The sequence below is a fragment of the Alligator mississippiensis genome, chromosome 5 (assembly GCF_030867095.1).
Source record: "Alligator mississippiensis isolate rAllMis1 chromosome 5, rAllMis1, whole genome shotgun sequence".
In the NCBI taxonomy this organism is placed as follows: domain Eukaryota; kingdom Metazoa; phylum Chordata; order Crocodylia; family Alligatoridae; genus Alligator; species Alligator mississippiensis.
The window spans coordinates 34,517,044-34,534,588 of NC_081828.1; the positions used below are offsets into that span (position 1 = coordinate 34,517,044).

Genomic DNA, 17,545 nt, shown 5'->3' on the forward strand with positions numbered 1-17,545 from the left:
GTAGAAGTGCTGCCAGCAGATTGAAGGAAGTGATTCTTCCCCTCTATTTGACACTGGTGAGGCCAGATCTGGAGTACTGTGTCCAGTTTTGGGCCCACTGCTATAGAAAGGATGTGGAAAAGTTGGAGAGTCCAGTGGAGAGCAATGAAAATGGTTAGGGGGCTGGGGGACATGACCCGTGAAGACAGACTGAGGGAACTGGGTTTATTTAGTTTGGAGAAGAGAAGACTGAGGGGGGATTTGATAGCAACTTTTAACTACCTGAAGAGGATGGAGCTGGACTGTTCTCAGCAGTGACAGATGACAGAACAAGGAGCAACGGTCTCAAATTGAAGCAGGGGAGGTTTAGATTGGATACTAGGAAAATCTTTCTCACTAGGAGGGTGGTGAAGCACTGGAACGAGTCACGTAGAGAGGTGATGGAATCTCCATCTTTGGAGGTTTTCAAAGCCCAGCTTGACAGAGCCCTGGCTGGAATGATCTAGTTGGAGATAGTCTTGCTTTGAGGAGGAGGTTGGACTAGATGACTTCCTGAGGTCCCTTCCAACCCTTATTTTCTATGTTTCTATGATTCTATGAACTGAACTATTGACCTCACAATAAACTCCCAATTAAATGCAAGTGTAGTCCGTGGACTTGATCCCATGTTTTACTATGATCTCTGGAAATCCTTTAGGGTTTGCAAAATGATACTCCCTTTTTTAAGTAAGGGGGTGATTAATGAGGAATTCAGAAGCACAGCATTTTGAAAAAGGCTAACTCTTAAAGTACTGCATGGTTCACAAATGCTAATGACATTTGTAGAAAACACAAAAGCTGGGAAGTCTTGTCAGTAGCAAAGGAAGATCAGAATGTCAGGATGATCTTAAAGCCGGATAGTGTTCAGAGTGATTCATAGAAATGGAATGAAATTAAAAAGTTCAGTGCTCAAGATCATTGTTATTATGGTCTAATAACTAATACTATGTGCTCTAAGCCAGGAGCAACAGAGAAGGAAAAGTATCCATATTAGCTGATCATCAAATGGATATGAATCACTAGTGTGATGCAGTCATAAAAAAGGCAAACATGATGCTAAGATTCATTGGGTAAATTCCTTCCAGCAGAGATAAAAGAGGATACTAGTAGTACTCATGAGGGATGAGACCTCATTTTGAGTACTGTATACAATTTTGGTTGCCTTCTTCAAAAAAAGATGAACTAGGAGAGGTACTGAGAAGGGCTGCTAGAATGATCAAGGAAAGAGGGAGTGTGATACAAGAGGACACTAGAAGTGCTTGGCTTGTTTAGCCTTGCTAAACAAAGACTGGGAGGAGATATGATCACTGAATAGGAACAAACCAGGAAAGAGAGGGAAGGATTTAAGCAGAAAGACAATGTTGTCACAAAAACAAGTGGCCATGAGTAACTTCACACTGGAAATTAGGAGGAGGCCCATAACCATCTGATAGAACAGAGGTTCCCTGTTCTGTGTGGTACTCGTACTCCTGGGGGTATGCAAGACATCTCTGGGGGGTACTCGGGAGAAATTGTGTAATGGCAGATTTAATTTTCATTAGAATAATTGGAATTTAAGCGGTTAGAATCTAAAAGTACACTGGTAGGGCTATGTGGGCAGCTAGTAAATCTGGAAAGGGGGGTACGCAGTAAGAAAAAGTTTGGGAAACACTGCAACAGAAGGTATGGGAGCAAAAATCCACAACTCTGATGCCTGTGATAACTGGGGACTGGGTTTTACCACCTAAGGGTGCATCCAGATGAGAATGGATGTGCAGACATGCAGGCATTCCCTGTGCTGCTACTTTGCAGCGTGTGGGTGGGGTCTGACCCTGGCAGATCCCAGGGTCAAAAAAATCGCACCGAAAAAAGTGGGGCAGCGCATGTGGCAGCAGCATGCGCTGCCCAAAACCAGAGCCTGGCTGGCCAGAGCCACCTTCTGGCTGCTGGCCAGGGTTCCTGCCTTGGTTGCAGCCCTGGGAGGCCCCCAGGACCCCTGCTAAGGCTTCTAGGATCAGCACGGTTGCTGGCCCCAGCCTCCCCTTCCCCATCTGAGATAAGTGTGGCATGGATGTTCCCTGGGGACAGGTAGCAGGGCACAAGTAGCAGTGCCAGTACAAGTAGCAGGGGCACGAGGAACAAGATGTGCCGCTGCTAGTTGTCCCGGGGGAAACAAATGTCTGCACTCATCTGCATGCACCCTAAGTGTCCCTTGCTCTAGTCTTTTGTTCCTAAGAAGTGGTATTTTCAGGATCATCAAAGTCGTCCTCCACTTCCTTCTGCACTTTCCTCAGGTCTGTCAAGAAATGCCATGACACAACTTGCTCCAGCATGAGTCAGTCAGTCATTGCTGTCTGCTCTAGCCAGGAAATGTTTGTAGCCTCTTATTTCCACCCACTTTTGTTTCTGAGAAAGTCTTTCTGGTGCCTCAAACACTTATCAGCCTAGAGCCACCACAATCCAATCTTGGATCTGCCATACTGCACTGGCAATCAGAAGCCAGATTGACTCTTGAGAGAGTTGCTGCAGGGAGAAAAATATGTCAGACTGAAAATATCAATAGGGCAGAAGAAGTTGAAGTGGCATGTCTGACCAGCTTATTTGGGGCTTTTTTTTAAAGAAGATTCTGTTGCTATGGCAGTCCTCTTTCACTGAGCTCATTTTGTTGTAGCCGGTCCTAGAATGGAAGACTGAAATCAGCTGCTACACAAAGTAGCAATTATTCTCAACAAACAGGGAACTTACGGCCTGGATCTCTGCCACAGTGCCTTTCTCATGAAACTAGCAGGTCAGTTTTTCCAAGACCCTTGACATTCTGTGTTTTGAAGCACAGAAGGATGTTTTTTCTAAATAGTTTTCTTACATACTGTGGTATTTGAAAATACGTAAACATTCACATTCCCTATTTATCTATCCTAATACTGAAAATGTGTCAAGTTCCCAGGCTTCAAACCAGAAATGGTTGTGTTCTTCAAAAAAACAGTTGTGGTACATTAATTCTCCAGTACAAGAATGATGACAGCATCTTACCCATCGCATCCTATGCTTTCTGATCCGGGGTGCTGGTCTAATAACATAACTATTTGCCTAGAGGTTTTGCAAGGACTGTACCAATGCAATGTGTTAAACAAAGGCTCCGGTGTGTAAGGAAAGAGTGTAGTGCCTGTAGAAGAAAACACCATATTTAAATTTAACTTTTTTTTTCAAAATAAAAATAAGTTCTTACTTGGCATTGGTCTGCCACTCATACAACAAAAATGTGTTTGGGGAAAGGGAACAAGTGGGTAAATGTTTCTTTCCAATAACTTGAAAGCAAGAGGGAAAATCTGGACTTCTAGAGAATGTTGGGAGCATTCCACAGAGTGCAAGATCTGGGAAGATCTTTCCAAATGAGTTGTAGGTTTGGCTTCATGTAAATACTAGTATCCAAAAAGAAAGAGCCTGTTTGATCTGTGACTGTTTGTAACTGGCTAGTCTGAGACACTGATACACTATTCTGTGTGTTGCTTACTGGTGACTAAGACCACAACCTAACAAAATGCACGAAAGCATCTTAATTTTAAGCATGAAGGTAGTACGGTTGTGGTCAGTGGCATATTCATGTCTACTACACAGGTACAAAAGGTCTGCATTTGTTTTTACTCTATTTCCTCCTTAGCACAGTTTAAGGTATGGTCATATCAAATTATTATAGCAGCCTTTGCATTCTTTTTACAAGCCAGAACTACATTCACATACATATGTAAAGGTAGATAGAAATTGTGTTTGTAATAAGAAAAGAAAATGGAATGTTAGTCTAGAAGTGCTGTACAATCTCTATATTTTCCTTTCAGCAGAATGTTTTTTCACTCACAAGCAGAGTATTCTAATCCCAAACTAAATGTTGGGGTTTACAAATTCCTTTTGCACAATAATCCCTTGCATACTGCTAGTGCTACCAAGCATACCAAATTTAACTGATGTTTTCTAATACTTCCAGAAAGTATAATAAACCTGCCAGCATTTTGAGAAAAAGACAGCTGTTAATCAGTCTCTGTAGCAAACTACTGCATAACTAACAGTTTCATACATCTTGAATGACGTTTCTCCCATGTGATTACTGAGGCAATAAGTCAAACACTTCATTAAGAAGTTCAATATGTTGAATAGATCATTTTTTAAAAGATGATGGAGCAACCCTAAAGTAGTAGATAATCAGCCTATTCTCCAGTTAGTCTTGGCAAAATTCCACATTCCAAAAGAAAATGAAAACTAATCCTGAAAAAATTCTGTTTCATGGTTATGGATGTAAACGTTCTCAAAAACATGTGGAAGGGCCACATATAAAAATATTCTTAATCATAACTTCTTAGTAGACAAAGCTTAATATAAGTTGCTTTGTTTCATTTAAACAACTTACCGCATGTTTAGCTGGTGTATATATAAAAAGTGTTAAGATGGCACATATCCAGATAAGTTTTCCCGTGCAATTTGTGTGTCATTTTAGTTATTCACTACCAAAGGTTTAAAGTAAGGATCTGCAAAGATTCAAAAGAAACTGGACAGAGAGAGTTTCAGAAATATTGATATTACTCCCTGTTCTCACCCCATTACACCCCATTCTCATTAATAAATTGAATGACTGTGGCATTGATGCCTACACAGTTGGATGGGTCAAAAATTGACTGATGGGGCACACCCAGAGAGTGGTGGTGGATGGGTCATACTCGACCTGGCGGGATGTGAATAGTGGGCTCCCCCAGGGCTCGGTCCTGGGGCCTACACTGTTCAACATCTTCATCAGTGACTTGGATGAGGGGGTGGAAAACACATCCAAGTTTGCCAATGACACCAAGATGTGGGGAGAGGTAGGCGCTCGAAGGGAGGGAGGCTGCAATTAGACTTAGACAGACTACAGAAGTGGGCAGATGGTAATAGGATAGGATTCAATGTAGATAAATGCAGGGTGCTGCACCTGGGGAGAAGGAATCCACAGCATACGTACAAGCTGAGGAGCTCCCCCCTTGTGAGCACAGAGGCGGAAAGGGATCTTGGAGTCATTATTGACTCCAAGGTGAACATGAGCCGCCAATGCCAGACCGCAGCCAGCAAAGCCAACCACACCTTGTCATGCATCCAAAGATGCATCTCAAGCCGGTCCAGAGAGGTGATACTCCCCCTCTACGTGACATTGGTCTGGCCTCAATTGGAGTACTGCGTCCAGCTCTTGGCACCGCACTTTAAGAAAGATGTGGCCTGCCTTGAGAGGGTTCAGAGGAAGGCCACACGCTTGGTTGGAGGGCAACAGAGCAGGCCCTACGAGGAGAGGCTGAGGGACCTGAACCTGTTCAGCTCCAGCAAACAGAGGATGAGGGGGGATTTGGTGGCTGCCTACAAACTCATTAGCTGCTGGAGAATAGGTTCAGGTTAGAGATTAGGAGGCACTATTTCACTGTTAGGGTGGGTAGGATCTGGAACCAACTTCCTAGGGAAGTGGTCCTCGCTCCTACCTTGGGTAAATTCAGAAAGAAGTTGGACAAACACCTGTCTGGGGTCATGTGATCCCAGCGTGTGCTCCTGCCAGTGGTGCGCGGTCAGACTAGATGATCTGTTCAGGTCCCTTCTGACCCCAAACTACTATGAAACTACTCCAGTCCTTATTTCATATAGAAGTTCAGTACATAGAGCAGAAACTAGATGAAAAGTCCATTAGGAATTGGAGGCATAATGATACTTGCTTGAAGTTAAATTGCAAGATTATGAAAGAAACTATTAATTATGTACAATTTGAGGATTTGATAATATAGTTTTAGTCATTTTTACCCCAATCATATTACTTTCTCTTATTTCAGCATGTGTACACAACAACAGCTATAAATGGGACAAATTTTTGTACCTCAGCAAAGGATGTTCTCTTTATTTTAGCAAAGAATTCTACTGCTATGGCATCCATTAACTGCTTTGGAGACTTTATCATTTTCCTAGGGAAGGTAAGAAAACACAATTTACAAAATCCACATATTAAACTCTTAATCATTAACTAAAAGGTCTAGTCTGGTAGTAATGAGCTCAAGTGGTAGGCCTAATTCTCTTTACACGCGTCATGAATGAGTCTGTAGAGCTGCACTATAAAAGGAAAGGAAAATTCATCATTAAGTAATTTAGTTTGTTCCTTTTCATAATTGTTGCATTGGCAACAACAGCAGCAGCATTATTAGTAGCAGCAATAGGATTGTGTTACAATAGTATCCAGAGGCCCCCATCCAGCTCAGACCCCCATTGCATTAGGTCCTGAACCAACACAGTAAGAGATGGTCCCTGGCCTGTAGAATCTACAGGCTAATTTAAGATGGGGCATGACAAGTCACTCATTGTGGTGTCCTGTGACCAGTGGGGTCCCCCAGGGCTCTGTCCTTGGACCCATACTGTTCAACATCTTCATTAATGATGTGGACACTGGAGTCAGAAGCGGACTGGCCAAGTTCGCAGATGACACCAAACTTTGGGGCAAAGCATCCACACCAGAAGACAGGCGAATGATCCAGGCTGACCTGGACAGGCTCAGCAAGTGGGCGGATGAGAATCTGATGGTGTTCAATGCTGATAAATGCAAGGTTCTCCACCTTGGGGAAAAAAAAACCTGCAGCATCCTTATAGGCTCGGCAGTGCTATGTTGGCTAGCACTAAGGAAGAAAGAGACTTGGGGGTCATCATTGACCACAAGATGAACATGAGCCTGCAATGCGATGCTGTGGCTAGTAAAGCGACCAAAACGCTGGCTTGCATCCGTAGATGCTTCTCAGGCAAATCCCGGGACGTCATTCTCCCCCTGTACTCGGCCTTAGTGGGGCCGCAGCTGGAGTACTGCGTCCAGTTTTGGGCTCCACAATTCAAAAAGGATGTGGAGAAGCTTGAGAGAGTCCAGAGAAGAGCCACGCACATGATCAGAGGTCAGGGAAGCAGACCCTGCGATGACAGGCTGAGAGCCCTGGGGCTCTTTAGCCTGGAAAAGCACAGGCTCAGGGGTGATCTGATGGCCACCTACAAGTTTATCAGGGGTGACCACCAGTATCTGGGGGAATGTTTGTTCACCAGAGCGCCCCAAGGGAAGACGAGGTCGAATGGTCACAAACTACTACAAGATCGTTTCAGGCTGGACATAAGGAAGAATTTCTTTACTGTCCGAGCCCCCAAGGTCTGGAACAGCCTGCCACCAGAGGTTGTTCAAGCGCCTTCATTGAACACCTTCAAGATGAAACTGGATGCTTATCTTGCTGGGATCCTATGACCCCAGCTGACTTCCTGCCCTTTGGGCAGGGGGCTGGACTCGATGATCTTCCGAGGTCCCTTCCAGCCCTAATGTCTATGAAAATCTATGAAGTGGGCATAAATAGGAGGAGGACAGGGATGACCATAATAGTAATCACATGATTCTGAGGGGAACACCACCAGTAGATGAAGTTAGGCTGATTCATCTCAGACCTTCCTATCCAATTTTGAAATAAATTAAGCCTTTTGAAGATTAGCCATTGAGGCATTTGCTTGGCTTTTTTTATGTGTATTCCAATAAACATAGATGACTAATTATTTGTTTTGCATTTTCCCCCACATACAGGTGTTTGTTGTATGTTTTACTGTTTTTGCAGGATTAATGGCTTTTAACTACCATCGTGAGTTACACGTGTGGGTAGTTCCACTCTTGCTGGTTTCATTTTTTGCCTACCTAGTATCCCACAACTTTTTATCAGTGTTTGAAGTAGTTGTGGATACGCTATTCCTTTGCTTTGTTATTGATATAGAAACAAACGATGGATCTACAGAGAAGCCATACTTCATGGATCAAGACTTACTGGTAAATTCCCATGACAAATGGACACATACAGCAGGCTGATAAATTCAGTAAAGTATTTTGAATACTGATCAACTGGTGTTCTTGGTGCCTAAAATTTGTTCTCTTCCCTCCCCCACCGAAGTGTCACAAACACTAATTAACAACAAATACACTTTCCTGTCTGATACTTCAAAGTGGGGGGAACAAAAATTATACACTGAAGTTAATGCCTCTCTTTGGATCTCCCTGTAGAATAGTTCTCATCATCTTCAGTCTTTTAGACTCCAGGTAAAGAAGTTTGTGTCCTGTATGTGCAGAGTACATTATTAGTGCATAGCAAATACAAAGGTAATCCAGTGGATAGAGTCCAATCCATATCAAGACCTAAGACTAAATATTTAGATCTCTGGCATCTCAATTTTCAGCATTTCCTCTAGTTGTGCTGGTCTCTGTGGTAAGCCCTGTTAACACTAATTTTGAACATGCTTCATCTGTACCACACAGACTTAAACCAATCTGTCTTGACCACACACAGTAGGAGTCTTATGCCAAAATATGGTCATAGGTTCTTGATTGTAGCTTTCTCCCTCTGTACTGGATTGTTTTGGATTTATACCCTTATAATTAGTGTGCCCTATTCCTGACATTGTGTTGTAAATCATTAGAAGGATTATGAAGACAGCTTCAGTTTTAACATGTGCTCGGTAGTTAATGATGACAAAGGATATTTTTAGTTGCACTGAAATATGTGGAATGTTTAAATGTATGTGTGCCTGCCTTTTCACATGACCAGGAAGGTTAAAGAAGTAGATGTGCTTTCCTTTAACACTTTTTGCCAGTGTTGTCTTTCTCCTGATTTACCATGTGACAAAAAAGTGTTATCGAGCCATGAGAAATAAACTCAGCAGCCAGAATGACTCATATTATGTGGTTGTTCTGGATGGATTTCTTGAGGGACAGTGCTATAATCTCAGATTTTAAAAACCCTTTGTTGTCCCATGTAATGTTTGTAGAATTAAGTTTTAAAAAAGCTGCCTGAATGGGTTTCATCATTTGAGCAATATGCAGGGTTTAAGTCAATACTTAAACACATATTTAAAAATTAGTGCATGCTGCAGTGCTGTCCTGAATAATGGTACCTTCCTGCACTGAAAACTCTGGAGCCTTGCTCTCCAGTCACCTTAGAAAAAGAGACCCTTCCAGCAATCTCCTGCTAATTGCCAAATGCCATAATATGTCTCACCTGAATTTTTCCTGGAGAAGATGGTTTACAGCCTTTCCCTGCCTGTGCTGCACAGCTGTCTTAAGATGCTTCTCTCACTCTTCATAGTAGCTTGTTTTTCACTGTGGTCTTTGCTTCTTGCGCAGCCAGCCATGTCCCAGAAGCTAGCATGAAGGGAAGATTTCTAGTCAGGAATGTAGTAGAATGATTCCTGCCCCTCAGTGTCAGTAATTTCCTTCCTGGTCTTGCAGAGTTCATGCTTGGTATCAGACAGCATCCTCACCCTGGGAACTAGCTGGTTGATCAAAGACTTAAAGTCCTGGATGACCTTATTCTTATTTCCGCTTTGTAGAGCTTTGTGAAGCAGAGCAACAAGCTAAATGAGGAGAAAAAGCACAATAACAGGAAAACCCTCCAGAATAGTGATGATGGGACAGAGCTCCAGCCTATGGTGAGATGGCAACAAAGGCTGTGCAACGTGGACGTCAGATAATCGTTGTCTCCCATCGTGTATTAAAAAAGACTGGGCATAGACTGTAAATATTTATTTCCTGACCCTGGTTTATTTCTCTGTCCTCCTCCCTCATCATCATCATCAGTGCTGACACAAGAACATCAGAGTTAGTTCCTAAAGGGGCTGAATTCTGGTTGTATGTGGCCAGCAGTGAATTTTCTGCTGCTGTAAAATGGACAGAACTGACTTCTGTGCTAGCCATTTTTTCCCCTGACCCAATGTAAGGAGCATATTGGGGAGAAAAGGGATGGAGAGGAGCAGGAAGAGTGAGTGCCAGGGCCCTGGCTCATTCTATTGGGCCTGCATGGACATAAAGACTGATTGGATCTGTATGCCTGTGGTGCAAGTTAGAGCAGCCCAAGGCTTCCCTGGGGCTGGAGTAGATTCCCAGCTTCCCTGCACCAAGCAATGTTCTGATGAAGGGAAAGGCTGCTGGTTCTGAAGTGACCTTCTTATTTGACTTCTGCTGTTGTTTAAAACTGATGAGATGCAAGAAAGGAGAAGCGCTCCAAAGGGCTATTTCAGCCTTGAAGACTATAAGAATAAAGCTTACCGGTTGACCTCAATGGAGCTATGCCAATGTATTCCAGCTGAGGACAGCCCCACTATTTAGAACTGTGTGATTGTCACACACACCCAAGAAGCCAGGAGCAAGAGCTGGCTGATAAAGGTTCTGCAGTAGCAGTTGCTTTTTATCCTGCTAAAGCGCACTAGGGACAAAAATAAAATCTATCTTTTGGTGACTATTTTCTTGATTTATTCTCAAGGTCTCAGTCTCTGGCACTCTCACTTACACTTTATTCCAAGCATTATGTTATAGGGAAATAATAGCCTAAGCCATTGGACTAGAATGCACAATTTTAAGTTTTATTATTGTTCACATTTCCTTCCTCCCTTATTTCAGTCTTTCATTATATTTAGTTAAAAATTCAGAAAAGCACAGAAGTGGACTGTAAAATGCATTTCTTTTTACCCTCACATTTCACCAAGGGCAATCCTGGATTTTCAGATGCATGAATGCTGCTTATTCTCTTTGCAGATTACTTTTAAGAACATTTGGATACAGATAACAAGACCAGTGCTACATGTTATTTGACACACTTCTCTCTGGGTGTAGGCTTGAACTTGAAATAGACCTGAAAGCATGCAGGCTAAACAGTAGCAGCAGCAAAACTCAGACAAAACAAAGTGAAGGACACATACTTTGGGACAAAGTAACGTAGCTCTCTAACTACTGGTTTGTACCTCTTGCACTGAAGAATTAAACACAGTCTCTTAGTCCAGTAGTGGATTTTTCATCATATCTGCCAAGAAGTTAAGCTGTTTCATGAAAGTTATGGTAATAAAGTTCTTCTGTCAGATTGGTGGTGGTGTCTGAAAACAAGGTTGAAGAGCTATCCTTCTGGTATTAAGTTCTCTGAGTATGTCAGTTCAGGTACCCCAGTAGTAATTCTACATGCACCTGTGTAGAAAACATGGCCAATAGTCCTTGGATCCACAGATGCAAAACATTATAGAGAAAATACCCTGAGATCATTTCCACCTGGGTGGTTCAGTAGCTCTCCACAATGGCTGCAACCAATTGAGAAGCAATACTAGTCTCATTGGAAGAAAACTGCAGTCTATTCAGCTAAGAGAATGGCTACAAGGTATTGTGGGGGGAATTGTATACTCTTGTAGGTAAATGTTTTCAACAGTCAAGATTGTGAACAGCCCTTAGTTCTCCTCTGAATCCTCATACTTAAAAATAAAAAATAAATAGCCACTTTGTATGTGACAAAGAAAGGAGGAAAGATGAGCTCAAACTTGGTTATGTTGAGATGAAGCTGTAGGAGGAAATCTTGAAAAGAAGAGGTATAATGGGAAGGGGTTGGGATACCAGGTTGAAGTAGTAGATGTGGGAGCATTTTCCTTGGTATTTGACAGCAGAACCCATAAGGAAAGGTTGAGAAATGGCAAAGAATGGAAATCTGTGGAGCTGTTTAGAATAAAGGAAAAGGAGCTAGAGAAAGCTCTTCAGGAAAGTTATAAATAAAACCCCCAAAATGGGGGGGGGAGGGTTGTTTTGTCATGGAGCTGTAAAATTGGAAGCTATATGTTAATTTTTCATGGTCTCGTTGTTCTGTGATCCCATGAGTAGGGAGACTGTCTTGGGATGCAACTGGAAAGGACTTCAAACGCTCAGTGTTAGAATGAACTTCCTTAATTCATCTAGATTTAGCCATGATGCTATAATTTTATTCAGTAGAACAAAATCCTTTTTTTTCCCCACCCCCCCAGAGCTGCTTGAACCTTTGGGCTGAAGGCAGGGCTGAGTGGAAAATCTGAGGATCTCTTGAAAAAATTCAAAAGTGATACAGGTGGTTTCAATCTAGGATCATTTTTTGCAGGTAAGTGAATATTTTTGTCTTTGTCCAAAGAACAAAGAGAGGATTTCAGAGGGACCAAATTCAGAAGTGAAAGCTGACAAAGCAGGGAAGCTCAGTTAAGAGACAAAGGTAGCTAATCCTCTGCTATGCAGAGCAAGGACAAGACTTTTTTAATCTCTTAGCAGTTGTTAAGAGCTGATTCCTCACCCTGGTGTAGTATTACTGTCTTCTGTGCATGCTGTTGCATCATGACGCACCTTAAAGAGTTTAGGAGCTGCTGAGAGAAAATGGTAATGCTATGGAGGGATGATGAGCAAACAGGGAAGAGGCATTGTCTTTTGTCTCACCTGCCAGACAGAGGGAGGAATGGTGGATGATTCTATAATTTTCCATCTCCTTTTGAATCCAATCAATTTTATAATGTATGTAGACCCTTAAATAGACCCTTATTTATAGAAGTCTTGCGTACATTAAAATAATTACGTTTTTCTAACAAGTCCATTACATTGTGGAAGTTAAGCTTTACTGTGTCTAGTTCCCAAACAACATTAACACTGAATTCCCAGACATTGCTCTAGTGTATTATCTTTTCATACCTTGTTTCTTGGTTGCTTTATTCTGTATAGTAAAGAAAGGTAGTTAGCTGTGTTAGTCTGAAGTCAGGTAGGTGGCAGGGCAGCCTCTAAGGCTATCACCATCCCTGCCTTGTGGCTGTACGGCAAGTGTTGTCCTTTTTGCAGGGCTTTATCTGTTAGTGATGGTTGCAACTCAGTTGCACATTTTAATGCGCTTATGAATTTGCCTTTTATAAGAAAGCAGTTTCCCAAATTGTCTGTTAAACACACATTCTGAGAAATGGAAAACATTTGAACAACGTTCTTGCTTTCAGGTTGAGGCTTTCAGTCTCTTGATCTTGTTTGATTGCTATAGTTACTTTTCAACGTTTGACTTTGGCTCTCAGATAAATGAAACACAAACTGCAATTTCCCACCTCCCTGCCCCCCCCCCCCTTTTTTTTTTTTTTTAAGAGCCCAAGACCCAAAAGTAAAATCCAGGTTTTCTTCTAAGTGTTCATGCACTCTCTTCCCCAGCTCTGCCTCCTTAAGGTGAAGGACCAAACCCATCATATGCTGCTGTGGTGGGGTAAGGCTTTCCTTCCAGAGAAATTTCCAGTAAAGCTACTTCTAAAATAACAGCAGAATTAAGATGAACACATTTATAAAAGGTGATAGAACAAAGGGGGCATTTATTAATCTATTAAAGATAATCGATTTGGGAAGAAGAAAGCCAGGCTTTTTTTTGGGTAGTCTGGAAGTTAGTAGTAATTTTTCTGATTCACCCTCTCCTTTGTTTCCATTCAACACCTACACTGCTGGATAAAATTTGTGTGAATTTGGGCAAGTTTAAGTTTTAACCTAGTAAGCTGGGCTTTTCAGAAAAGGTCAAGGGAAGGAGGTAATTCTGATATATACACTTCCATTTCATAATGGACTAATTACTAACTTCAAAATCATGATGCCATAAGCTACTTTCACAATCAAAAGTGCAAAATGCAAGAAGAAATGCACTGAGGAGAGCAATCGTTTGTCATTATTTTCCAAGGTAATGGATATATAAGGAATTGGATTTAAAGACTGAACCAACATCCCTGAAGGCTAATGGGGGTTACACTTTGACTTCAATGAGAGCAGTGAGTTGAGGATTGTGTTGTTTTTTTTAAAGAAAAGTGCTAAAAATTAATCAAAGCCATCAGTGTGTCATAGCACTGCTTTTAAATGTTTCATTTAACATGTAGGTTTTCAGAAGTCACCTCCATGTATATTTGAATTGACAAACTTGAAGCTATTTTCAGAAAAATAAAGTAAATGCAGTTTGTAGAGGGTAGCTGTGATGGGAAACTTCTTCCCATCTTAGCCAGTTCATCTGCTGGCAGTTCTGTTGACACAGAGCTGCTTGGGATGATGAGTTAAAATATAAATAGATAAGGTATCTCCTATCCTACCTTCCAGCTAAGCTTGAGACAACATGTCATCTCTCATCAAAAATAAGTATCAGGAACTAATTGAACAAGCTACAAGCAATTTTATGTCTCTCTACAAGTCCAGAATGTTTGAGCATAAAAAATGTTTTACTTATGTAAAGGCACATCAAAGGGCCCATCTAAGATGTGAACTATTGGGTTTGCTTCTGCCAGAAGCTGTTTAGGGAAGTGAAGTAGGGAAGCAAGATAAGCATATGCAAAACCTGTAGTTAAACTGCTTGCCCCCTTGTCCTTGTCATAATATACAGGTCCCTAACCATGCATGTAAGCTGTCAGTGACAAGCAGAGGAAACTGCTGTGACCACTGTACTCTGGGTGAGATGTGCAGAGTGATCCAGGGATCTTATATTGAAAGGAATCTCTCAAGCAAAGATACCCAAAACTACTAAATTTGAGCTGTTCTAGGTTAAAATGTTCTTGACTGTCAGGGTAACTTCCAGGGCAGCTCATTTGTTTGTGTAATAAACTAAACAAAATTTTCAGGTACCTTCCAGAAAAAATATTTATTTATAAAAATACAATGGGATCAGTTGAGAAGTGTGGCAATAAATACAGTTCAAGAAAGAAAAAAAGCATTTCTACATGGATACATTATGGCACAATAAAAAGTAAATGCACCAAAACATGGGTTCTTTGTTGGTTCAAGACTCTGTACAAGCTCCCTTTTTAGTAAGACAACTATTTCTAGGAGTTTGGTCAGTTTAGATAATGGAATGAATACACTTAGTCACAAATGCACATTTACTGTATCTAATGTATGACTTTAAACATTACCAAACAATACTGTAGAAACAAAGTAATGATTTTTAGATCACTAATGCTGCATCTTAGATGTAGTTGGCAGAGACCATATTAACTTTAAGCATGGAAGTCCTTTGTCTTTCATGCAGAAACCTGGTAAGCAGTAAATAAGTAAAAAACAAAACAACAAGGCTTTGATGTGGTATGTAAAATGCCTATTCAGTAAGAAGACTGAAAATGCATAGCTCTTAATTAAAAGACTGGCTGTACAAAAGCACTCCCCCTTTCACAGTATTCCTTTTTACTTCATATGCAGTTATTGGTTATGCTGTAGACTACAACTGTTACAGCACTAAAGGCAACTAGAGAGGGAAAGGGCGGAAAAAGGAATGTATGTAAGGCAATATTTCTTTAGGTACATTAAGTATAGTGCGTAGGGAAGATGGGTAACAATTCCACAAGGCTAGTTTCGTTTTTTACTGAATAAAATAATGGACTAATATTGAGCTTTTGATGCAAATCTAGTAATCAATGCCTTGGTCACTGTACTGACCATGGTAATCTCTTTGATAGTCATCTTGGTACTCTCCATGATAGTCATCTGGGTATTCTGCCTGATAATCACTATCGCTGATTTCTGACCCATTAGTTCCTGTTCCTTGGCTTCCATTATGAATTACTGGTTCTGTTGGCGCAGCACAATATTTGGGGTCATACACTTGTCGTCCAAGCCCATACACACTCATCCCCTTCTGGGAAGCCACTTTGTTGGTGCCCATTTGTAGTGAAATAGTAGAGTTGTCCACAGGTTGTAATGTATGCTTTTGATCATAAATGTCTCTTCTGGTCCCTGGTGCCAGCATTCCAGCCTAACACAAAAAAAGTGAATTTTAAGACAGCTTTAACAAAGTAGCATTAGGATAAATCTACCCCAAATCAATTAAATGTTGTAACTTAATTTCAGTAAACTGTGCACACTGAACTAATAGAAAGTGTCTTTACACTGTTGTTAAGAGTCAGTGAGAAAGATGTAACTCCATAACCCACCCCTGGGGACAAGAGAACACCTGGCTGGAGGGGAGGGGGACACACTTTCTGGAAAGAGTGTATTTGACATTCAATTAAAGTACAACCCTGGCAGCAATCTTTTATTTCAGTTTGGTTGTCAGTATGTGAAGTGACATTTTCGGGCTCATCACAACTTAAGGCAGGAGCTGTGAAAGGTCCTCTGTCCTTGCTTGCTCCTTGCTGAAAAGAACTTAAGGGCCATCAGGTCAGCTGCCAACAAGAAATTTGGCTCTTTCAAGTTACGTCAAGATATTAATTAAATCTGCCTTCCTGTGCTCTCACCTGAGGACTCCCCAATGAAGCCACTCCTTCAGTATGCCACTGGCCTGCTCACCAAAATTAGGCAGTTTCATAAGAGCTGATTTCATAATATATTACATGACATGCAGCATTGCTTACCTGACTGGCCCCTTTGTTAGTTCCCATCTGTAGGCTAATTGTTGTCTGGTCAAATGGTTTATCAGTTTGCATTTTTGGATCATAGAGATGTCTTCGAGTCCCATAAGCAGTCATACCTGCCTGGCTGGCACATTTATTGGTTCCCATCTTTATTTAAAAAAAAAAAAATTGAGGAAAGACATGCAATCCATGCAATGAGAACTATTCCAGGCAGACAACGACAAATAATCAGTCACTGACAGTCTATATGTGCACTGAGCATCTTTGAATCAAATATAAAACTGATCTAAATGACCCATTTCAGTGATGGCACGGAACACATATCTAACACTGTATTGATTAGAGCTAGTTTACTAGTTTCACGTGTGCACCAAGTCATTCTTGAACTGTTTGTTTAATGTGAAAGGCTCTTCTATCATGCTACTAAAAGTTTGCTGCAACAGGTTCTGGACTTCTGGTGTAGGAAAACAGAGGGAAGAAAACTTCTGCTATTAATGCAGCACTGCCTCCAACAGGAATTTCTAATTTACTTCTATTTCCTTGGACAAAAGAGTAGATACCTAGAGTAGTAATTAGGAAGCCGAGGTCTCCTCCACCACCTTTACTATATTATGGATTTCATTAGAAGAGAAAATTCCTTTAGCTGTCATTTAATGTAAGAAATCTTATCGACCATTTACAAAAACAAAAAGCCTCATGGTTTGAAAACAGAATGAGAATTTGCTCTAGCTGAGTTTGCATTTTTCATCAATGACACTTCAGGAAACTGATCTATTATATTAAAGTTTGTGGTAAACCAAACTAAGAGAAAGCATCTTCTGATATTTACCTGTAGGCCAATTACACTTTGACCAGCCTTTAGTTTTCCTGCGTCAAAACTCCTTGCTTGCTTTTCTGCATATTTGACGCCAATATCAATTGTAGTATGGAATCCTTTGGTTTTTGCCTAGATAAAGAGAGGGAGAACATTCAGCTTTCAAGTTATATGTTATTAGGGTAATTCCTCAATGGAGTTGCACCCCTATGCAAAGCTGAAGGCAACTATAAGCAAGTGTCTATATAATGCAAAACAGTCCTGTGCTGCCCTAGCTCCCGAAAGGAAAGCAGTAATTTCATGTGTGTAGCACCTTGATTGAGCCAGGAATCTACGCTCCTCCTAGGACACAGCACTTCTAGTCCTTCCAAAATTCAGAAAGGAATAGGAAAAATTGGGACCCTTTGCATCCAGTCACCCTGAGAAATCTATACACACACAGGGAGAGCAAATCTGAAGGCAGTGAAGATTTAGCAGTCAACCTCAGTTTTCAGACTTCATCTTCAGTAACAAATGGGCTTGGCTGCCATGCCCTGTCACAGGGCAAAAACTTAGATATAAGCCACCACT

The 17,545-nt window shown here is 41.3% G+C and overlaps 2 protein-coding genes across 6 annotated transcripts in view; one reads left to right on the plus strand and one right to left on the minus strand.

Moving 5' to 3' along the window:
- The window catches only part of SLC44A3 (solute carrier family 44 member 3), a 90,830-nt gene extending 80,544 nt beyond the window's left edge, over positions 1–10,286 (plus strand). For 3 of the 5 annotated variants that reach the window (XM_059728069.1, XM_014599729.3, XM_059728070.1), the window contains 3 exons: positions 5,829–5,966; positions 7,592–7,828; positions 9,382–10,286. In XM_059728069.1, coding sequence (XP_059584052.1) covers positions 5,829–5,966; positions 7,592–7,828; positions 9,382–9,522 — 516 coding nt within the window. In that variant the 3' untranslated portion in view covers positions 9,523–10,286. The remainder of the gene's footprint in view (positions 1–5,828; positions 5,967–7,591; positions 7,829–9,381) is intronic. The other 2 variants (XM_014599730.3, XM_019479065.2) reach the window with 2 other exon arrangements.
- A 4,151-nt stretch (positions 10,287–14,437) lies between these two features.
- The window catches only part of CNN3 (calponin 3), a 35,317-nt gene continuing 32,209 nt past the window's right edge, over positions 14,438–17,545 (minus strand). Inside the window, exons 5-7 of the mRNA XM_006266549.4 lie at positions 16,991–17,107; positions 16,162–16,308; positions 14,438–15,563 (exon numbers count right to left, since the gene is read on the minus strand). Coding sequence (XP_006266611.1) covers positions 15,216–15,563; positions 16,162–16,308; positions 16,991–17,107 — 612 coding nt within the window. The 3' untranslated portion in view covers positions 14,438–15,215. The remainder of the gene's footprint in view (positions 15,564–16,161; positions 16,309–16,990; positions 17,108–17,545) is intronic.